Genomic DNA, 24,201 nt, shown 5'->3' on the forward strand with positions numbered 1-24,201 from the left:
CGCGACACTCGTGACGTAACGCGACTCAGCGATCTCAAGTGAGCGGGGGTGTTGGGAGGGTGGGAGGAGACGGCGGTCTGATGTGTGACCTTGCAGTGTTTGTAAACAGACACACGTTGCCGTCGCGAGCTGTTACGGACGATCGCCATCGCAAGTGCCAGCACCCCCCGTGTTACACTTTCCCGATCAGCGGTGCACCAGGAGCGCGACGGCATGGAGGTGGAGCCGATGTGCATTGTGGAGAACGAAACGGTGAGTCCACGACACCGCGGCAGGACGATGCACGATCGTCGACAATGTGCTCGCGCGTGACGCAAACCTGCCATGGAAAACGGCGAGTCTTGCGTGCGCGCTCGCCCGGATTACACCATGTTGTGCAAAGGGGGCGCACGCTGAATTTAATCGCGAGCCTCGCATCCGCGGATAATCTCGTCGACCCGTGCAAAAATTGCGTTCCTCGGGCGTCGGGTAGTTCGCGAACACCCTACCTCCCGTTGTCAGAGGTCGCGGGGTGGTGGGCAGGCGAGGGGGTGTCATTTAGCTGGCCGATGTTTTGTTCGTGCGGTCAAGTCGGTGCCTGGCCTGCGGCTTCGCATACTTGGCGGCAGATGGCGGCACGTGCCGCTCGCGGCGCGCGTTTTGTCTGGCGAACGGTACAAAGATACGTACTTTTTTCTATTTTGTCGGTAAAACTGATGGGATAATGTTAAATAATAAAATATCACGGGAGGTTGCTCTACGATCGCGGAGAACGTAACCTTGTACCGACAGATACTGTCGGCTTCAATAGAGGTTAAGGGAATGCTGGAGTTGCTAGTGAACTATTTTCTCACTATAGCGATGGTAATTGCACTGTATATTCAAAATGGAAAAAAGTTAAAAACTTGCATTTGTCTTTTCTAACTTTTTTCCATTTTGAATATAAAGTCCTGTAGAGCGGACTTTCTTTCTATCTACACTTCATTCGTGGAAAAGGATTTTTTATTCTGCACAAGCAATAAAGAGAATTTTCGAAACTGCAATTACCATCGCTATAGTGAAAAAATAGTTCACTAGCAACTCCAGCATCTCCTTAAGTAGATCGAAATTTCGGTAATCGGGATTTCGATAATCGCAACCAGCCTCGCATGGCAGTCGGTTACATGAGTGTGTCGTGACGGGTACAGAATTACTCCGTATTCCTCGCGACTTTTAACCGTCGAAAGTGAATTTCTCGTGAAAAATCTGGCCGCGAGTGTGTCGTGTAGCGTCGCGTGCTTGTCCTGATCCATTTAACATCGCGGAAAATCATTGTCAATCGCAATTAATGCTGTATCACGGTAACAAAAGGATGAAGAGTCAGTGTTTGTAAGTCGATTAATATGGCCGTTCATTTTCATAAACTATCGTGTTACAACGTTGATTTGTTTCGTTTATCCTAAACGATTTAAATCGTCTGCCAAGCTTCCCGAGTCGAAATTTTGCGCCTACTTTAATGCTTTTAGCAGTCGTACGAACCTACTTTTAAGAAAATAGAACCTAAAACTCTTACATTGAAACTCAAACTCCTACAAACAGACGTTAAGATGCTATTTTGACCCTGCAACATTCGGCTGTAATCTTGATCGTAACCTGCTTTGACGCTCTAGCGACAAAAAAGGAAATTTCGGACATATTTTAGTGTTGAAGAATTCGAGGTTCAATGTAGAACTAAAATTTCGACTCGGGATATTTCGATCTATTACCCGAGTCAAAATTTTGCGCCTACTTTAATGCTTTTAGCAGTCGTACGAACCTACTTTTAAGAAAATAGAACCTAGAACTCTTACATTGAAACTCAAACTCCTACAAACAGACGTTAAGATGCTATTTTGACCCTGCAACATTCGGCTATAATCTTGATCGTAACCTGCTTTGACGCTCTAGCGGCAAAAAAGGAAATTTTGGACATATTTTAGTGTTAAAGTAGTAGCTAAATAGACGCTGAATAACGCCTCGAATTCTTCATTTGAGGCGTTATTCAGCGTCTATTTAGCTACTACTTTAACACTAAAATATGTCCGAAATTTTGCGCCTAATTTAATGCTTTTAGCAGTCGTACGAACCTACTTTTAGGAAAATAGAACCTAGAACTCTTACATTGAAACTCAAACTCCTACAAACAGACGTTAAGATGCTATTTTGACCCTGCAACATTCGGCTGTAATCTTGATCGTAACCTGCTTTGACGCTCTAGCGACAAAAAAGGAAATTTCGGACATATTTTAGTGTTGAAGAATTCGAGGTTCAATGTAGAACTAAAATTTCGACTCGGGATATTTCGATCTATTACCCGAGTCAAAATTTTGCGCCTACTTTAATGCTTTTAGCAGTCGTACGAATCTACTTTTAGGAAAATAGAACCTAGAACTCTTGCATTGAAACTCAAACTCCTACAAACAGATGTTATAGATGCTATTTTGACCCTGCAACATTCGGCTACAATCTTGATCGTAACCTGCTTTGACGCTCTAGCGACAAAAAAGGAAATTTCGGACATATTTTAGTGTTGAAGAATTCGAGGTTCAATGTAGAACTAAAATTTCGACTCGGGATATTTCGATCTATTACCCGAGTCAAAATTTTGCGCCTACTTTAATGCTTTTAGCAGTCGTACGAACCTACTTTTAAGAAAATAGAACCTAGAACTCTTACATTGAAACTCAAACTCCTACAAACAGACGTTAAGATGCTATTTTGACCCTGCAACATTCGGCTATAATCTTGATCGTAACCTGCTTTGACGCTCTAGCGGCAAAAAAGGAAATTTTGGACATATTTTAGTGTTAAAGTAGTAGCTAAATAGACGCTGAATAACGCCTCGAATTCTTCATTTGAGGCGTTATTCAGCGTCTATTTAGCTACTACTTTAACACTAAAATATGTCCGAAATTTTGCGCCTAATTTAATGCTTTTAGCAGTCGTACGAACCTACTTTTAGGAAAATAGAACCTAGAACTCTTACATTGAAACTCAAACTCCTACAAACAGACGTTAAGATGCTATTTTGACCCTGCAACATTCGGCTGTAATCTTGATCGTAACCTGCTTTGACGCTCTAGCGACAAAAAAGGAAATTTCGGACATATTTTAGTGTTGAAGAATTCGAGGTTCAATGTAGAACTAAAATTTCGACTCGGGATATTTCGATCTATTACCCGAGTCAAAATTTTGCGCCTACTTTAATGCTTTTAGCAGTCGTACGAATCTACTTTTAGGAAAATAGAACCTAGAACTCTTGCATTGAAACTCAAACTCCTACAAACAGATGTTATAGATGCTATTTTGACCCTGCAACATTCGGCTACAATCTTGATCGTAACCTGCTTTGACGCTCTAGCGACAAAAAAGGAAATTTCGGACATATTTTAGTGTTAAAGTAGTAGCTAAATAGACGCTGAATAACGCCTCGGATGAAGAATTCGAGGTTCAATGTAGAACTAAAATTTCGACTCGGGATATTTCGATCTATTACCCGAGTCAAAATTTTGCGTCTACTTTAATGCTTTTAGCAGTCGTACGAACCTACTTTTAAGAAAATAGAACCTAGAACTCTTACATTGAAACTCAAACTCCTACAAACAGACGTTAAGATGCTATTTTGACCCTGCAACGTTCGGCTACAATCTTGATCGTAACCTGCTTTGACGCTCTAGCGGCAAAAAAGAAGATTTCGGACATATTTTAGTGTTAAAGTAGTAGCTAAATAGACGCTGAATAACGCCTCAAATGAAGAATTCGAGGCGTTATTCAGCGTCTATTTAGCTACTACTTTAACACTAAAATATGTCCGAAATTTTGCGCCTACTTTAATGCTTTTAGCAGTCGTACGAACCTACTTTTAGGAAAATAGAACCTAGAACTCTTACATTGAAACTCAAACTCCTACAAACAGACGTTAAGATGCTATTTTGACCCTGCGACATTCGGCTATAATCTTGATCGTAACCTGCTTTGACGCTCTAGCGACAAAAAAGGAAATTTCGGACATATTTTAGTGTTAAAGTAGTAGCTAAATGGACGCTGAATAACGCCTCGGATGAAGAATTCGAGGTTCAATGTAGAACTAAAATTTCGACTCGGGATATTTCGATCTATTACCCGAGTCAAAATTTTGCGCCTACTTTAATGCTTTTAGCAGTCGTACGAACCTACTTTTAAGAAAATAGAACCTAAAACTCTTACATTGAAACTCAAACTCCTACAAACAGACGTTAAGATGCTATTTTGACCCTGCAACATTCGGCTGTAATCTTGATCGTAACCTGCTTTGACGCTCTAGCGACAAAAAAGGAAATTTCGGACATATTTTAGTGTTAAAGTAGTAGCTAAATAGACGCTGAATAACGCCTCAAATGAAGAATTCGAGGCGTTATTCAGCGTCTATTTAGCTACTACTTTAACACTAAAATATGTCCGAAATTTTGCGCCTACTTTAATGCTTTTAGCAGTCGTACGAACCTACTTTTAGGAAAATAGAACCTAGAACTCTTACATTGAAACTCAAACTCCTACAAACAGATGTTAACATGCTATTTTGACCCCGCAACGTTCGGCTATAATCTTGATCGTAACCTGCTTTGACGCTCTAGCGGCAAAAAAGGAAATTTTGGACATATTTTAGTGTTAAAGTAGTAGCTAAATAGACGCTGAATAACGCCTCGGATGAAGAATTCGAGGTTCAATGTAGAACTAAAATTTCGACTCGGGATATTTCGATCTATTACCCGAGTCAAAATTTTGCGCCTACTTTAATGCTTTTAGCAGTCGTACGAACCTACTTTTAAGAAAATAGAACCTAAAACTCTTACATTGAAACTCAAACTCCTACAAACAGACGTTAAGATGCTATTATGACCCTGCAACATTCGGCTGTAATCTTGATCGTAACCTGCTTTGACGCTCTAGCGACAAAAAAGGAAATTTTGGACATATTTTAGTGTTAAAGTAGTAGCTAAATAGACGCTGAATAACGCCTCAAATGAAGAATTCGAGGCGTTATTCAGCGTCTATTTAGCTACTACTTTAACACTAAAATATGTCCGAAATTTTGCGCCTACTTTAATGCTTTTAGCAGTCGTACGAACCTACTTTTAGGAAAATAGAACCTAGAACTCTTACATTGAAACTCAAACTCCTACAAACAGACGTTAAGATGCTATTTTGACCCTGCAACATTCGGCTATAATCTTGATCGTAACCTGCTTTGACGCTCTACCGGCAAAAAAGGAAATTTCGGACATATTTTAGTGTTAAAGTAGTAGCTAAATAGACGCTGAATAACGCCTCGGATGAAGAATTCGAGGTTCAATGTAGAACTAAAATTTCGACTCGGGTTCTGATAAGCAAAATAATATCAAAGAACAGTGCTCCGGAATTTCGTATAATAAATCATCGACGCACAGCGCCCGCCGTGTAAAGTATGCAACGAAGCTTCGATAATCGAAGTTTCGATAATCGCAACCAGCTTCAAACCGAAGTCAGTCATGAAAGGCGTCGCGTCGAGTGCAGAGTGGCACCGCGTCTTCGTGACTTTTGTCCCGTCGAGAGTGAATTTCGCGCGCGAAAACCACTCGCGTGCGTGTCGCAGATCACTGAACGTATCGATCATCGTGCGAAGTCACTCGCGCTCGCGCGTCGACGGTGCATAACCGAAGAACGGCGGCTAACGAGAGAGCCAGCGACGGGGCAGGAGAGAAGCGTTCAAAATGGCAGCTCGTCTTCGCGAATCGCCGCGCGATGACGCCAGCACCTACATTATCGCGAGCGCGGAGGTGCGGGCGCGCACCACGCGCGTCACGTTCCTGCGGAGAGTCTTTTAGCTCGTGAACTGCGCAGTTGACAGAGCCCGGACGACGCGTAGCACCGGTGAGTTTTCCTCCAGACATTTTCTCGCGAAACGTCGCGTCTCCCGACGGCGTCGCGACGCCCACCCGTGTCGCCGGCCGCTCGTCTCGCTCGTCGGACATGCTCGATCCGCGTCGAGCGAGAAACTCCTTACATGCACACGCGTTTTGGCGGCGCGGCGCGGCGCCCTCCGCACCGCGTCGTCAGTGTCCGCTCGTCGGTGCTTGCCGTCGCGACGCGCGCGCACGCATGCACGTTCGTGCGTGCGCTCTGGTTTCCCCGATCGCCGGCGACGCATCGAAATCGGGTCGTGTGCTAGTTCGCTCCACGATGATCGCAATTCATAAAACGTACGGACGCTCGTCGCGACGCCACCGCCGCGCCGCTCCGCGCCGCGGGAAACCGGTCGATTTCGGAGCCCGCCGTCGCGCGCTTCCGCGTCGACCACACGCGACGCTACTGCGCAATTCAGCGGTGCGCATATCGGCGCGTCGCGTCGCCGAAGGAACCGTCGACTGCCGTCGATTTTTCGGCGATTTTCGATTTCTCGCGCGAAAATCCCACCCTCGGACCTCTCGCCGCCACACCGCCGTAAGCTATTTCCGGAGTTGATTCTCTCATGATATCGTTCTACGTGCAAAGTTGTGCGTAACGAGCAGTCGATTGCATTAACGCTGTTTGACATGGTTGGGCTCAATCGTCGTGTTTGCTCGTAATGTTTAAAAAACATTGTATTGTTTATTGCAGCTTTCACGATTCAAACAAGGCGCGAAATATTCATGCGAAATATTCATCTGAGCGTTTCAGGCAGCATTAGTGCACTCGTATGCGTCTCATGCTTGATCAACTTGTTGCAAAGAGTATTTATGCAACTATTTTGAAAATTCTGAATTAAGGATGAAACATGAACGTTGTGTGAGAAAATATTCGGTGAATAATTGGAATTTCTTCGAGAGACTTGATTTATTTCGAAGAATGTGATACAATATTCTGGTACAGAGATGTGTGATGTAATATGTCCTTCTGATGGCAATTTCAAGTACAATGTTCTTATCTAGAAATTATTTATCACTTGAAACTATATCTTTCACTGCAGCAAACTATTTGTTTGTACTTGGACATGGTATCTGCGTTTATATCTGATATCAGGATGTGTGGAAATATGATAATGAATGTAGCAGTGTTTTATCTCCTGCGTATTGCAACATTGATTAATGCATACTCTCTCACTCATATTAATATCAGTCATCTCGTTGCCTTTATTAATTCAATGTCATCCACATCAACTCTTGCATCTTTTGTGGCTGTGCAGAAATAATTGCATCGAGTTTGCTAATTGTCATGCAGTTCGAAATAACCTGAAATAATTTCAAAAATTAAAAATAAATATTTACTATAAATGCATCTATAGTAACCCCGGATTGCACTTTCTAATGAGAAAACTTCAGTTTTTATTCATCCGATATAGAATCTATCACACAGTTTATTCTAATTTCTTACTAGCCCATTTTGTATACGAGGAATTGAACAATTGCGATAGATGGTAGCTTCTAGCAAGAATTCACGAAGGATAAAATTCGATCGAGGAAATTGATTGAAAGGACGTGCGCTACTTTCAAAGTAATCTATATCGCGTTACATTACAAAAAAGTTCACCGTGTACCGAGTGTACCTACCTCATTTGAGAGGTAATTGAAACCCATGGATGAGGCGTCGAGGCAACACGCTATTTTTAACGAATCCACGATATTTCCTTCGTATCACGTCCTTGGAAACAAGGTTTGTAATCTCGCGTTCGAGCAGGGAATTACGATTGTACGTGATCGCCGTTGTCCTTCGTGCACTTCTTCAGGCATCGCCGACGATGCACCCGCCACGTGAAACGCTTCGATGCTCACGGTAAAAACATTTAATCGCAGTCGCGATAATGAGGGAACATACGCGCGATCCTACAAAGAAGGAAAAGAGACGTAACCCTTTGCGAGGCGGCTGCATGTTTTGCGCAATTCCACGATACGATGATACGTGCCTTGTTAAACTTATTTAACTCGTTACATTCGTCTCTTTACTTTAGCGGAACATTCGTTATTCCCGGTTAATCCTCATGCAAATTTTATCACTGTCCATTATTTTCCATTATTTTTTATATTAATTTCATGACGACCTGGATGTATTCGATGCAACTTATTAATTATTGAACTCTGCAGCAATTAACAGACCCACTCGCTCTTTCGTTCTTTCTCTCGCCTTTTTTAAAACTGCATTACAGTCATATTACGAAATATTATTTTGTGATGATTTTAATGCGAGCTCTACATAAAATCGTTACATGGACCGGGAAATCAAAACATTTCGATGATCTCTCGAAATTTGAATAATACGATTTCATCGTTACAGCTAATGGTTCATTACAAGCATGTAATACACGCTTTGATGTCATTATGGAGCGACTATCGATCTTCATTTATCTAAAGAATCTCTAATGAGAAGGACATAGGACGATTTTGGAATACGCTTCTACAGAATATATGTTAGATTTTAACATACTATACCCATGCAGGTCTATCTATCTATCGTTGTCATCTCTCTCTCTGAATTTGAGTAGAACTTTAACGTTCCTCGTAGTATCCTTGTCGGACGGTACACAGTAAAAAATAAAATGTTAATTTTAACATTTTTGGCATGTCCCAGAAAGTCCACTCTAAATTTTAAGTTAAAGTAACTCATTCGTCATATGTTACTTCTTAACAAACTAGAAATGTTAAGTAATTAACACAATACTTTACATTTAGTTTTGTTATTGTAACTTTAAGTGTGATGTAAAAATAACATACAAAGTAATTGAAAACTACATGGAAGAGAAGTTACAATAACTCATCAGAAAAGTTGATAGAACATTTTCGTTCGTACAATATGAACATTTACTTTTTATGTTATATTAACACATTATAGTAATTATTTCAACTTAAATTATTTTTGATAGAAACATTTAATTTTAGTAAATTTGATTATTTTATATGTCAAAGTTCATGATTACTTGAAGATTTACTTTAACTTCTTTTAGAATGTTAAACTGACTTTGTGACATGTTGATTGTTTAAAATTGTTAAAAGCATTTCAAATAATATTCCATTCCTAAGAGACATACACAAAATGTTAAGTTATGAAGTTAACATTAATGTAACATATAAAATTGTTATAAAAATAATAACATATCAGTTGTATGTTAATTTTACATTGAAGTAGTAATCAAAACATGGCAACACAAGAAACTTTTAACATATGGACGCACAATTTTTAACGGTGTAGTTCCGGCGATTGTCGGTATTATAAGCGTTATCGTTCCCGTTATCATTACCATCACTGGTGGTACGGCTTTAAGGTGCTGCTGCTGCTGTTGCATCGGCGAGCATCATCGCTCTGGCAGTAACGTAACGAGCATCCTCGCGTCCTCAACGCCGTCACTCGTCCCGTTCCTCTCCCCGTATCTCCAGCAGCCAGGTTATCACGAGAAACGCTCCAGCTGCTGCACGGCATTGTGCAAAAGAACCTCTCGCCTGCAGCAATATCTTTAGCGCAATATGTGACGATGCTTCCGGCTGGTCCGGTCTAATAAGCGAAGCTCACTCGAAACTGTTTTACCAGTAGCTGCTGATGCGTCGCGTTTCATTAAGGAAAATTTGGCTTTGTTCGCTTTATCAGCTCTTTTGTTTAGCCTCTCGTACACGTGTGGATGCGTTCGTTACATTTTACGCAAACGAGTTCACTGATATTTGTGTTACGATTGTTTAATCGCGCGCGAGTGCATCGCACGGTTCATTGTTTTTCGAGTCGCGACTGGCTGAATCATTCTTATTTTCGTTTGTGCCGCGTATTGCCTCGCTCGGCGATTGTAGTATCTCCCATCGACGTCGACGCGGAGAAAATTTATATCCGCCTGGAGATATTCCGAGATATTCCTCTCTGTCGTCAGAATCTCCCGCCGCTCTTGCGTACATGCGTGCGCTCTTTATGTCATTTGACTTTCATAAATTATCGTCGGCGACGTGGACGAATGCGATCGCATAAATCCAGTCTCTCTTTCTATCTGTCTCTCTCTCTCTCTCTCTTTTTCTTTCGCATTGTCCCTTATCAGCCACGTACGCGAGTAGGAAAATGTTGCGTTCGGTTCCGTATACTTTTCTCGCTGTATGCCCCGCTCTGCACGCAGTATACAATTTTATCTGGTGGAACGAAACTCTACGATCGCGAATAGTAATTTTCAGCTTTGTGCGCCATGATTTATAAACATAAATTTACCGACATTTTAATTCACTTCTATGCAGTACTCTTGTTTGCATAACACCAGACTACGCGGGTGCGCGCGATGGAGTGTTTTTTATTCTATTTTATATCGAGATAAGAACATATCTTTGGCGCGTGCGGTGCACGGAACGCACCGTAATGGACATACATGCACAGCGGGAGCGACGAAATTTACGCGATTTTGGTGCTCGCGCAATGATTTCGCTCGCACTAGCCATTGTGTGCTCGCGGAACATCCCCGTCCATTGTTGTACATAACGTCGCTGGAGCAGCGGTGCGGCTGGAAAATTACGACGGGACCTTTCTCCGCCTCTTTCCGCGCCACCCGCTCTCTTCCGTTTACGCTAGTCGAGACGAACAATGACTTGGAAAAGCTCAAGACAGCTTTAAGCCGCGACTGTACGCTTGGAGATCAGCTCTTGTGGCTTTGCCAACGCGGTTCCAAATAAAGAGAGAGATGCCAAATACGGGAGGAACACTGCAATAGTAACGCGAAATTAAATATCTTTATGAAGCGACTTGATCGTGCACAGACAGACACGCTCGAAAATCCGCTATATATGTGACTGTCGTAATCCGCGCGACCATCCGCATACGCCTCGAAATCGCAAACCTTTTATTCCGAAAAAAACATTACCGAATGTTTAAAGCGTCACCAAACTTCAACTCCCTCAGGAGCAGGGAGGAGGGAGAGAGGGAGTTGAAATCCGCTTTGCCGCTCTCTGGAATCGCCACCGGCGGGTTTGTAACTTTCGCGAAAGCTTTTAGTCGATGCGCGGATCGTTAAAAAGTCTTACGTACGAGAGAAACGCAACGCGGGCAGCTAAATACAGACTATGAATTCAGGGGACCGACAAAAATAATCCTCTGTTCGAGACAGATAAGTGCTGTTACGTCGCGCGCAGGGGAAAAAGGCGTCCCTGAGCGAACCGGGGGATTGTGCAACCATCGAATGGAGGTAATAATAAGGTCGTGGGCACGGTGAATCCGGTAACTCTTACGTCGTGCATTCATCGCTCGTCGCGCTTTATTGTGAGTGAGCGAGAGAGAAAGAGAGAGAGAGAAACAGAGGGCATTCAAGCACGTCGTATTGTAAAGTCTTAATGAAAACTTACGTAAATTCCGTTTTTACGCGTGGCGAAAATTAAGATTTTATAGGCTGTGCAAATTCGCGCCCGAATAAAATTTTTATTCCGCCGGGATTTTACACCTGTTTGAATATAAATTGATGAAACGTCGGCCGACGGCTTTAATCAGAATCATCCTCCGTCGTTCAAGTTGGCAAAGATACGTTTGCGTTTCTTCTTAATTTGTAAGACAAATAATCTCACTTACAGCTTAACGCAAAAAAGAATTATAGCATTTATTTTAAAAAAATGCTGAGCACCCATCTATAAGATGGAAATCTCGATGATATAATTTATTTTGCATTATATTACAAGCGAAATTATTTTATTACAAGCAATTATAATACAAATGTTAACATTTCGTGTATTGAAAATTTAAGTTGTTAAAAGTGAGATGCTCTAGGTTCACATAGGTAAATTTTTGTCTTAAATCATTTCTGAAGATGAGGATTCAAGACAATGGAGTTAAGCGCGAAAAGTAGCCGGCTTTTACTTCACAGTGGCGAAACGTTTCTATCTCTCACTTACGTCTACTTTGTTCCATTTCGGTCCACTTTAGTCCAATTTGTCTAACGTTCATTTTCTGCCGTGCACCGCCTTAAACAAGGTAGAAAAAAAAATAGTAAAACCAACTGGGGAATCCTCTTCTGTGAAACGTCCGGTTTTACTCTTCCCGGGGTTGTATTTGTCTTGGAGGACTGTCTAAAGAAGTGAGTGGAAAGGGGTGAACGAAATTGCGATGCTTGGCCAACGAAATCGGGTTGCTAAAGCAATTAAAATTAACCAAGCTAATAAGACCGCGTCAAACGATGATGGAATCCAAGAGAGAACTCGAGTGTAAAAAAAACGTGTAATCCCGGAAACAGAGCGGTGGAGAAGGGTGAGTTCACCATGGATGATATAGAGGAAAGTCCCCGATTATGAGATACCATATCGATTTTGCCGAATGTAAGGAAATCTATAGGCAGAATTAAAAAATGTAATACGTTCTCTTGAAGAGAATTTAATAAGCTTTAGGTTGGTGAAATGAAAAATCTAATTTAAATATTATTTTTTCTGAAAATTAAAAAAATTTGAAAAAAGAGCTTTATGCAAGATCGCGAAAGTGTGCTCCTAATATAAGATACCTTGAGAAGTCGGTGTTAAAAGTGCAAAATACATCAGTATTGCAAGTAAAAAACTTTATTAGATATTTTTATAAAAATACTGCTGCCACAGCCTTCGCCAAATCTTCACGATTCCACTGTCAACGCTTCCTCGTTTCTTTAACCTCCATAGTCAGATTCTATAAAAATTAAATACACAAAAATTCGTAATATAAATTCGTATTAACTTTTCTTTAACCTTAACGTAGTATTTTCTTTCTTTTTATTACACTACATACTCTTCATATTCGAGCAATAATTATCTCATATTAAGAGTACCCTGAATATCTCATTATACGAGCCACGCGTCTAGCGGTTCCGCGATCATGAAATCTAACCTCTACAATTAAGCAATTCAACAAATCGCGTATTTTCCTGTTACTACGATTTTACTCTATCATTGCGTACTGAATTTATTGCCAACCATTTCTTTATTATGTAATAAACAAGGTTTAAAGACTAACCTCAAGTTCCTTTGACATGTTCACAATTTCACAAACCTTTTCTTGCAAAAGCTAAACGCAATAACGAACAATGAATTTTTCACTAAATATATTTTACACCAAGAGTAATAAGTTTATGGTGGAATTGACAGATGGTACTCACTAGTTTAGCAGAAACTCCAGTATCTCATATTAGGAGCATATCTCATAATAGGGGATTCTCCTCTACAAATCGCGAGTATGTGAGAGGATATGACTAAAAATGGATATGGTGTGAAATAAGAGGGTTAAAACGATGCAACTTTCGCTCGAAATGTTGCTAATGCATTTAAGAAAGTCGCCCTGAGCGACCGTGGAAGTAATTTGGCTAATAATGAAAATTAATTGCGGACACGCGTGCCTCCTTCGAAATTCGAGAGTATCGTGCAATTCGAAAAGGCCGCCGTTAGAGCGGTCGTAATTAAAGAGTTTTCTCGCGAAAAGCGATCACCTGAGACTCATTTGGTGGAGCGTGAAGTAGGAATGCGGTCTAATGAATGGCTTTTGCCCGAGGTTTTAAATTACTGGTAACTGTAGAGAAGGACGAGGGCTGAGGGAGAGAGAATCGCGCGTCGTTAGTTTGATTTTGCAGCGTAATATAATCCATCCGCACTTTTCGTTATTAATTATCGTGTAAATCCGCGAGGAACTCCATTTTGCTTTCTCGATTTTACGACGGCTATTCAAGTCGGATTCGAGGAACTGCAGATCAAGTCTCTTCCGCTCGTAATGTTTCCATAATTCATAGATAAACAATGTAATGATTCGGCAAGGAACAACATTCAAGGCTTTCGATGATAAAGATGTTAATGCTCGCCGGGCGAAACAACTCAGGATTTATTTATATTTCAGAGTAATCTCTGAGCGGATTTCGGACAGAATGAATTTTTCAGGTGTTCTGCATGTACTTGCAAGCGAAATTTTAATAAAGTTAAATAAATCCGGGCGCCGGCAGATCAGCTTCCAGCGAGAATACTTGCCTTGTGTTAATTTGTAATGACGAGAATACTTGCCTCGTGTTAATTTGTAATGGCGAAATTATCTCTGCACGTATACATCTAACGCGCCTCTTGGCCCGGTAATGTTTCGGCCAGAAATCGATTTCGAGATCGATCGAAGTCGTCCATCGCGAAAGATACGTGCGTTGCGCGTGGAACACCACTCTGCAGTTGCACATATCTCTCGCAGAAACGTAATGCCTCTGAAATCCACGGCTTTGACATCTCGGATTTAGTGTTAACGCACGTGTTACGTCGGTGCATTCGGCCTAGAGCCGAAGGGAGAATCAGTTGTATGGCGTGTCGCTGCGTTTACACGTGATTGTGTGCTTTACGGAAGTCCTGGTCTCCGGTACGGCGTATTGAACATACTGTAAGCCGTGGCAAGGCAACGTTAAAGGTTGAAGCGTGGCCGAAATTGATTAATGTTAAAGCAGTGAACGCGTAAAATCTTAAGTCTGGTCGCGGCTGAGCGTGCCGTCGCCACCACCTTTTACGTCCCTTTTAGCAGAAATATATTTTTTATATACTTGGGAGTACGTGGCCGCGATATTCCGAGTGCGGAAAATGTATCCATAAAAGATAATGACATTTTACTTGGCTGCTTTTAGGGCAAATTCGTTTTTTCTAGACGGGTTGGCTGCCGGTAGCAAAAAGTACACGCGGTGTCTGAAAGCGGCGTGAAAGCGTTACATGCAGAAGGGCTGGCAAGTTATAAAATAGGCTATCACCTTTATCTTTCGCCATTATCGTGCTTCGACCACGAAGGAACGTCTCATTTCCTTGGAAAAGCACTAATTCGGTATAATCTTGAAATTATTGAAAATAGTTGGAGAGTAACTGTGGCACCACGGGGTGTGTATATTTTTCCGTAATACTGCCGCACGACGAGAGATTTCGCGCGTGTGTACAAAAAAAACTCGCTAGCACCGGCTTTTAATATATTTTAGAATCGCGGAAAATCGGGGAACGCTGATAATGCGCTAACAGATTTTTTTCTCATGCAAACGCAAATTAGAAACATTAAAACGAATATTGCCATGCCGGAAACTTGCATTGCCGGTAGGACCGTGTCCAATTTTCTGTAACGGCATCGTGTAATTGAGTTTCAGATAACTGAAATTACTTTTTAAACGAGAAACATCGCTCCGCGTGCTTGTCTTCATAACAATGAGAAACACCAGAAAAATATCGTAAAATTTTACGTCTTCCCGACAACGGAGCCATATGTCTCGCTTGCGATAAATTGACCGTTAAAATCACGCAAATATCACGAAAATGGTATTGCTTGGTTCGATGATGCAAGCAGAATAAAAAAAGCACAAGTAAACGAATATCACGCATTGTTTTACTTTTCATTTCACTTATTTATTCATTTACTTATTCACACACGTACACACACCAGTAAAAAAGAAAGTATCATTGAGAGATTTATTTTACGTATTTCTATTTTATATGCAAGGTGCGTTTCGCCGATATGATATCATCGAATTTTGCGGTTTTAAATCCATACGCACAATATCCGATTTACAGACCATTCTTCCGAGCTGATCTCTACATTAAAAGTTACGATGGTTCTGCATTATTTCCACGTGCGGAAATCAGTTCCAATTATCTCGTACAAAGATGCGGAGGAGAAATGGGGATGGAGCGGAGAAAGAAAGCAGAGGAGGGAGAAAGCACGGTGGTCGACAGAGAGAGCGAGTGAGTAGGTGGTTAGGACCGCGTAAAGGAGCCAGAAGTGTCGACGGAAAGAAACGGGATTCGGGGAGATTTAATACCAGATAGGATTGGGAGGAACGGACAGCTCGGGAGCGGTAAACAGCGGTCCTAAAAGGGGGCGGAATTTGTATTTTGTCACCCTTGGAGCGCGTATGCATATCTAAAGGCCGTGGTATGCAACAACCGTGCCCGAGGGACGAGTAAATTTTAACGGCTCGCAGGGCGACGTCGGCAAGATGGTAGGCGCACATCCCCTACCCAGTATGTGTGAGTCACATCCTGCTGGCTCTGGGTCTCCCACGGGATTGTTTTCCTCCAGGTGATTGTCCCGCGTTGAAATCGTTTCCGCGTATAGGGACGTCTGTTTTTTGCTGCGACACGAGAACGAGAAAATGCATTTGGCGAGGATGCATGCGCACCGTTCTCTCGTGTTTAACTTACACGCGTGCACTTGTGTGCGCACACAAATGTGCTGTTTACACGAATAATACCGCGGGACGATAAATAGGGAGCACGAGAATACATTACATATCCGTTTTCCGCTCAATTTTCGGACGTCCTGCATATCGACGGTGAGAGAGAACCTACAAAACGACAGTGTGCATGGGAAAATTACAGTCCCCAAATATCCCAATTCGTTCACTCACAAATCTTTCTAAAAACATCGAATCAAAATTACATCTGGGGGGAAAAAATACGAAGGGTTAACGCGACTGGCTGGTCCTGCGCACGCCCCCCGTTTCCCATTCGATTTCATCTGACGGGTCGGATTATGGCGACACATAAAAGCCGAAAGCTGAGTAGAGTGAGCAGAGCTGCCGACGAAGTGCGTTTATCAGGCATCGTTCGGTCGCGCGCGGGGATATTAAACGATACTCGTTGCACTTTTGTGGCCGCGAGAAAGGGGAGGATGGTATCGTTACCCGGTCGGAGACCGCGAGTGCCCCTTTTGCGTTTACGATCGGCAGAGGAGATGGTTTCATCCCCGAGCTTTTCACGTGGGGCGGACCCGGGCTCGGTCCCCGGCCTGCTCTCAGCGGCGACACAATGAGCTTTTGTTTCCATTGAAAACGACACCGCCGTGTCTCGCTCAAGATATTAATCGGGGCGAAACTCCGGCGCGAGCGTGGATCAAGCGGCATTATAGCGAGCGCGCGCGAGGACCGTCTGATTGAATCGTAAATTATCTCGGCGAATTATTCATGACGCGCTTTTCGTTTCGGTAGCTCATGTAATAATCCAGCCGCGCGTTTGCAACTCGTCAATTTTTAATGTCTCGGTTTGGCTTGCCCGATTCGCCCAAGATTTGCCACCATCGCGCGATCCGCGCGCGTTGCAAGATGTACGTGTACATTCCTGTTATTAATTATGAACGCCTCTCCCTAGAGTTATTTATTAACATCTCCGCGCGTAATCTCACAGCCGATCCGCGACGCCGGTGAGACGGCGTGGATCGGTTTTACCGAATGACACGAATAAGCATCTCAAGTCGGTATGTCGAGTGCTCGAGAGGAATACATGATGATGAACGCGTTGATGCGATACACTAGTGATGTTTACTTATTCAGCTACACTTTTCCATAATTAACACCCTTCCGTTTTATGTGCAGGAGGGATCTCGCGGTGACCGGAAAGAGGGGGGCAAGAGGGGACGCAAGCCTGGAAGGAAGGCGGCGGACAGGTCGGACATGAAAGCTAAGCTCGGTAAGTAAGTTAAACCATGAATCTATGATTGACCACATGATTCTCGGCAGCTTTACGCGCCGGAAGAACTCGTTCTGCAGGTACGGCTGATGAGAATTTACACTGGAACGGTGGCCAGATAGGTAGCAAGGCAACGACGATGTGAACGTGACCAGATATCGAGCCTCCGGCTGACTTTACCTGTCTGGGCTCGTCGAGGTCTCTAAATCCAAAGTGCGAAAACACGTGGAAAATTGGAAGATAGCGCTTGACGATGAAACCGACGCGACTGGTGGCAGATATTGGCCGCCGCTCGTGCTGCGTCCGCTTTGTACATACACGTCTCGACACTACCCCGTATCCGTCTCTTGATTAAAGTGTTTGAAGAGCGTGGTGACAACGCGTGGCGTATCCGCTGATTGCGCGATCCGCAGTTCGCGCCGCGTGCGAAAGCCGCGAGTCGCGGCCAGGAACGTTTATCCCTTGCGAATGAATATTTATATATTGGGTCGTCCGGAAAGTTCGTGCCGATTTTTAATAGATGGCGTTGGAACATGTCTGAATATATCAATGTTATTGAAAACATACGATTTATATACATATGCTTAAAGGTGACATTTCAACGCATCTTTAGGAAAAAAGTTGTTTCAGATAAATTGATTCGTGTCAGTTTTGTACTCTTTTGAAGATGGAAGAAAATAAAGAACATTTTAGACACTTGATGCTTTTCTATTACCGGAAAGGCAAAAATGCCTCACAAGCAACAAATTCGATATGTTCTGTTTACGGAGAAGGCGCTTTAGCTGAAAGAACCGTGCGTAAGTGGTTCGCTAAGTTTAGAGCTGGTGATTTTAACCTTAAAGACCAAGAACGCTCGGGCAGACCCTCTACTACTGATGATGACCAAATCAAGACACTGATCGAGAATAACCCGCGCTACACGACACGTGAATTAGCAGAGATACTGAAAATATCGAAAACCACTGTCCACGATCATGTAGTGAAGCTTGGTTACGTAAGTCGCTATGATGTATGGGTTCCGCATAATTTGGCCGAAAAAATTTAATGGATCGCATTTCCATCTGCGACTCGCTGTACAAGCGCAACGCAAACGTACTATTTTTGAAGCAATTAGTGACGGGTGACGAAAAATGGATCATTTACAACAATGTAGAACGAAAAAGATCCTGGGGTAAGCGAAATGAACCAGCATTAACCACTCCGAAAGCCGGCCTTCATCCAAAAAAAGTCATGCTCTGTGTCTGGTGGGATTGGAAAGGAATCCCATATTATGAGCTCCTACCACACAACCAAACGATAAATGCAGATAAGTACTGCTCGCAACTGGACGAATTAAAGACAGCGATTCAGGAAAAACGTCCAGAATTAGCTAATAGGAAGAGCGTCGTGTTCCATCAGGACAATGCCAGACCTCATGTTTCTTTGACTACCCGACAAAAATTGTTGGAGTTTGGCTGGGATGTGCTACCTCACCCACCGTATTCACCAGACATTGCACCTTCAGACTTTCACTTATTTAGGTCTTTGCAAAATTCTCTTAGCGGCAAGAACTTCAACTCTTTGATCGACATAAAAAACCACCTTGAGGAGTTTTTCGCCGAGAAACCTAAGAAGTTCTGGGAGAATGGAATCTTCCAGTTGCGTGAAAGATGGACAAAGGTTGTGAAACAAAACGGTGCATACATAAGTCAATAAATATTTATCGACATAAAAAAATGTTGCCTTTGAATTTTCCTTCAAAATCGGCACGAACTTTCCGGACGACCCAATACTTGGGCCGGCTTCCACGGCGGCTTCCCGATGCCGGTGAACGTGGATTACTGACGTGGCCATGGCGCACTGCTGCACAGCGTTCGTCGGCTATTTTGCAATTCCGTCGTTTTGCCGTCGCGATCCTCGGAACGGCACGAGAGCGGAAAGGAAAAGGGTAAGTGGTGGAGAAGGAGAGACGGGCGAAACTAACTCGCGTCGTTGCTGTTGCTGCTGATGCTGCGCCCATGGCTACACGTTGCGCGAACCAACACCGAGTAATTTCGCAGGGTTATTTCTGGAGCGCGCATGGTCCTCTCATTCGAGACAGCGGGAAAACTTTATAATCGTTTCGCGCGCTAGTTTGTTCTCTCCTTTCCTTCCACTTTCGTCTGGCCGGTTCTTCCCGACTTTGCGACGCAGCCTCCTTTCTGGAGCGCGTACCGCTCAATTTACGCGGGATGTCCCAGAATCGCTCCTGGATGCTCCTGCAACCGTAGAACATTTGCTGTTAATGTTGTTTATTAACGAAAACTTCATTTGTAATAAGTTTTTAATATACGAAGTAAAATTTGGATTATTTTCCTGTCTAAAGTCTAAAGATTAGAAAGGAGGCTTAAATGATTCAAGCAAGATTTCGCTTACACTTACATTTTCGAGATTTAAGTCTTTTAACTTCTAGTCTCGATTATTGATTTCTTTCTTTATCAAATAGATCAATTTGAAATGTTTTGTCTCCGGAATTACGTTTGCCTTTCCGCTAAAGAATTATTAATCTGTTTATATTTTCTTTCTTTTCATATCATTTTTTAAAATTACGAGAGAAATAAAGAGGAGTTGCAAGCATTGACGACCTAGGGAGAATCGACTATTTTTGTTGAATCTTCCGTATGCGACCATCACAGTCCGTAGTTAAAGGATTACCCGACCATATTTTCTTCTTGTCCTCCACCTGCCGTTAAAAGGACATCCGGTGGATCCACGACAGCCTGCGTACTGCGACGGAAATTGCGCGCGGTCTTTCCCAGCGTCGTTCTTTGGCCGCGCGAACGACCGAACGAACTCGAGGGTTCCATTTTACCACGTACGGTTGACGGAATCGGCTTTATTTAAACTCCCGGGGTTCGCGCTTCGATTCGGTCCAGATGTCGGCCGTTGCAACGAGATCCGAAATGGAGCCACAAATTGACTGTACGAGAACGCTTAATTTCCGTGGGCGTGCTCGGTATCGATTTTCCGGACGCGAGCGCCGATCGCGCGTCAGCTCCAATCGACGTCGACGAATCTGTTTCCGATAAAATTCACGGCGCGAGGCCGATCCGCGCTTTACGGACCGCGAAAACTCGCTAGTGGCCCGGTCGCGGCTGCCTCTTAAAAGTCCAGCAATGAGACGAGTGACTTTATTGCCGCGTAAAAGGCGAGCGAGCTTGGTGAGCCATGAACGATGGTGCATTCACGAACCCCGATCGTAAAAGACGTTTATTACAACCGGCTGGTGGTTTCTAAAAAAGAAAGAAAAATTTCCAGGTTCTAAATGTATCTAACAATCTAATGGAGAGAGAACGAGTTTGATGACTTTACTTGCGGACGATCGATTCTGATTCACGATGTCTCGCGATTCAAGAGACTACGACTGTGTAAGTCGGAATTCAACAGCCTTAGAATTGGAAAATGTCAGAAAAGTTTCCGCGAGATCGAGCGAAGCTCGATGTTCGACAGAAGTTTGGAATATAGCTGAATACAGAAAAATCGATGATCTGACAAGATCCACCATAGCGCGAAATTTGAGAAGTCGGAGATTTTGAATTCTAATTCTTTCGACTTCGTCACAGATTCAGTTTCAGTTTTGCTTCACGCAAGTTCTGGTTTCGCTCTTTTCTTTTATCGATCGTTGGTCCCGTCCGACATTTTTGATACGCGATACGCTCATTTCCATCGTACGACATTTCAACGAAACTGTAGTTTATCGTAACGCCGTCCACTTTCGACAAAAGTTTCCGCCATTCGGTCGCACATGCCGCGGCATTACCATGCGTCTCGCGCGTTCCGCGACATTATTAAATCGTGAATTCTTGTAGAGCTCATGGTATATATCCGCCATTCGGCCTGCCATTATGTCACAACCTGACGCCGAAAACCGGAGAAATTTATGCTTGGCGTGAATTCGGTGGAAACTTTAGTCGTGCAGGCCTCGAAGATCGGCCGACGTTTTGCGTGTATCGATTCCTCGTGCTACTGTGGATCTGCGTTTTCTCACCTTCCGTTTTCTATTCCGTTTGTAGAACGAAGCCGGCAGAGTGCGAGGGAGTGCCGTGCTCGCAAGAAGCTTAGATATCAGTACCTGGAGGAGCTCGTGGCCGACCGAGAAAAGGCGGTGCTTGCTCTGCGGAAGGAGCTCGAGATGGTGAGTCATATTCTTAACCCTTTCCATAAACGAATGAATGAGAAGTGGAGAGCTTTCGGGGAAGATCGCTCGTGATCTTCTTCCTCGCACACAAATAAGTTCATTAGCAAGAATAAGTTTTGCAACGCGTTGGAGATGAATTTTGATCATGTCGCTTATATTAGTTCGATATACGTTTATCAGACAAAATATTCTTTAAAATCAACGGAAAGTAGTGATATCTACTTAGTTCTTGTGTGTTCTTGTGTTCTTGAGTGAGTATAACAAATGAAAATAAAAATCGAAACATGATACAGTTACTTGCGACATAAGAAATTTCTTGTTCTTGAGAAAAATATATTAGACGCGTCAAAGTTTTCTGAATTAATTATACGATAAGGCAAAGCGAATTCCTCAATGCTGGAAATCCTATAGTTTCTTCTTTTTCACCACCTTTCTCATCACCTTCCTTAATCTTCTCCCAAAGGGTGCGAATTGCGTTGCAAAAGTATAAAGTTCGACCAGGATACAAAGATTCGCTCTTTAGTAGTACAACCAAGAATATTACTTGCATTTACATTATTTCTGCACTCGTAGAACGCGGAGAGGCGCTCGGATTTGTTAGAGTTGCTTGAACCTTTCATATGGTCGCCCGGTAGCGATCTTTATTCTCGCAGGTATCCGTTGAAAGTTTCTCGGACGGTTAATATCTTTGTACTTTACTAAAATTAACGCATTAGTTTTTCGATCGCATCATACTTTATAAAATATAAATTTCCATATTTCCGATACTTGAACGAGACATTTTATGGTACTTGAACGCTGGAAGGAACGATAAAAGATAATTGTATTATTGTTCATTGATTATTGATTAATCGAGTTCTCGTTTCCGTCTCTTCCTCTCCATCGAACTAGACGCTTGTTAACAAAGTGCTCTGAAGACACTTGATATCGAGACCTCCGTCAGAAGCAGTCGTCTCGTTGAAAAGTTCTTACATCGACGAAACACGGGCATTAACGCAAGAAGAACAGTTGGAAAACCCTGAGACGAGAAACAGTCCCATGTGTCTGTCCACGCAGCCGTTTCCAAATCCTTTCGATTCTCCCGCAGAACCAGCACACGAGGGACTTAGTACGTACAATGAACGAGATCCGTGGGCGAAACTTACACATCCTTCACACGGGACGATTTGTTATTTTTTCGCAGTATCGCCAGTGGTCGCTGGAATTGGACGCTGGACAAGTCCCCGAAGGACTACAGGCGATGCTGGAGAACCTCGGCACGCTGAAGCGGGAGTAACCCAGTAGCGACTAATCCAGCAGCAAGACAAAGAAGTGGGGAATAAGGAAGTCACGTGGATCGAGCCGTTCCATTTACCTTGTTTCTGCGATTGAAACCATAGTCGAGCTTACTTTCCGTCTTCTCTTCTCTTTCTCTGTCTTCTTTCGCAGTTATTCGAGACTATTGGAAGTAATTGGTCAGTGAATTCAAAATTTGCCTTTCTTATTGGGTTACGTTGCATTTCGTGGTTGGACACAGGTACTCCTGTGGAGAGAGAAAGATTTTTTCTTCTATCTTCTGTCGACTCTTTCATAAAAGGTAGGAATCGTCGTTCTCGATTACCTCATTACCTCACGCGTTATCCTTTTTGTACGTACGTTTTGTTATCGCGAGTCGTTAAGTTGATCCATATTTTTTTATTCTCGTTGGTTAAGAGAGCATCGATCGATTGGTAATCGGTCGGCTGTCTACGGCCTCACGCTTGAGATGTACCTCCCTGGCACGATCAGGAAGTAATTGTAGATATATCAGTGTTACGCCTCTCGAAGGGAAAGACGGTCGTTGTGTATTATAGAAAGTCTATATTCAGTATTGTCTGTTCAGAGAGTGTCGTTACGGGAACTATTCTCGTTGATCGTTTGCCGATTCATTTGAACTTTACCGACATACGGTCTTCTCGTACCGTGCAGAAATCATCGTCTTGTACAAATTAGCTCGATTACAAAAGTTGATTGGTACATGTGTACGAAAGAGTCTAATAGCCAAATAAAACCGATATTTTTCAATGAAACTTATCTCTTCCACGTTACCTCCTCCACTCTCTTTAATTCTCCTTTAATATGACGAAATAAAATTGCAGAAATTTTTGGAATTATTTCCTTTCTCCCTTCAAAATGTGTGATGGCATCTGCGCTAGGCAAGAGTATTACCTTCCATCGAGCGGAATTTTTTCAGCGTCGCGCGCAAGGAATGCATGTCCGTCGGCGTTATTTCGAAATTGCATTTTGGACACTGCGATATTCGTCGCGCTTTAGTGCAACGAGAATTTGCATATATTGTCGTGAAATATGCTGGGCTATGAAATCTCCGTTCCGGTTTACGTAGATTGCTACATATTCACCGTCGATATCGTCTCTTTGCGTTCACTCGATATCACTGGCTGGTCTGTTGAAAAAAAGCTAAAATTACTACATAGATCCGATCCGATCGTCGTGCGATCGCATTCGGCAATTTTAAACGAATTTCATTACCTATGTAATTTTAGCGCTCGGAATTTTTAATCAACTTGAGCATTACAGACGAGCTTAATGTTACCATTTAATAATAAATGTTATAACAGCCTTACAAGCTGACGTAATATTAATTCAATTCCACGGAAGGGATGATCCATTTCAATAATTTCATTTTATACCCTTTTTGGAGCAAGTTTTTCTGTATTG

The 24,201-nt window shown here is 42.8% G+C and overlaps 1 protein-coding gene and 1 long non-coding RNA gene across 2 annotated transcripts; one reads left to right on the top strand and one right to left on the bottom strand.

Moving 5' to 3' along the window:
- The first annotated feature begins 80 nt into the window (after positions 1 to 80).
- LOC105280543 (REPTOR-binding partner) lies at positions 81 to 23,552 on the top strand. Its single transcript, XM_011341159.3, has 4 exons — positions 81 to 252; positions 17,255 to 17,348; positions 21,380 to 21,501; positions 22,688 to 23,552. Exons 1-4 carry the CDS (start codon positions 214 to 216, stop codon positions 22,778 to 22,780), a joined length of 348 nt encoding a protein of 115 aa, XP_011339461.1. The 5' UTR covers positions 81 to 213; the 3' UTR covers positions 22,781 to 23,552.
- On the bottom strand, positions 6,804 to 8,599 carry LOC105280542. The gene is made up of 2 exons (XR_894140.3): positions 7,542 to 8,599; positions 6,804 to 7,223 (listed from the first exon to the last, which is right to left on the bottom strand). It is a non-coding gene; the product is annotated as an uncharacterized LOC105280542 (long non-coding RNA).
- Positions 23,553 to 24,201: the final 649 nt, after the last annotated feature.

This window comes from Ooceraea biroi, chromosome 12, assembly GCF_003672135.1.
Source record: "Ooceraea biroi isolate clonal line C1 chromosome 12, Obir_v5.4, whole genome shotgun sequence".
Lineage (NCBI taxonomy): Eukaryota > Metazoa > Arthropoda > Insecta > Hymenoptera > Formicidae > Ooceraea > Ooceraea biroi.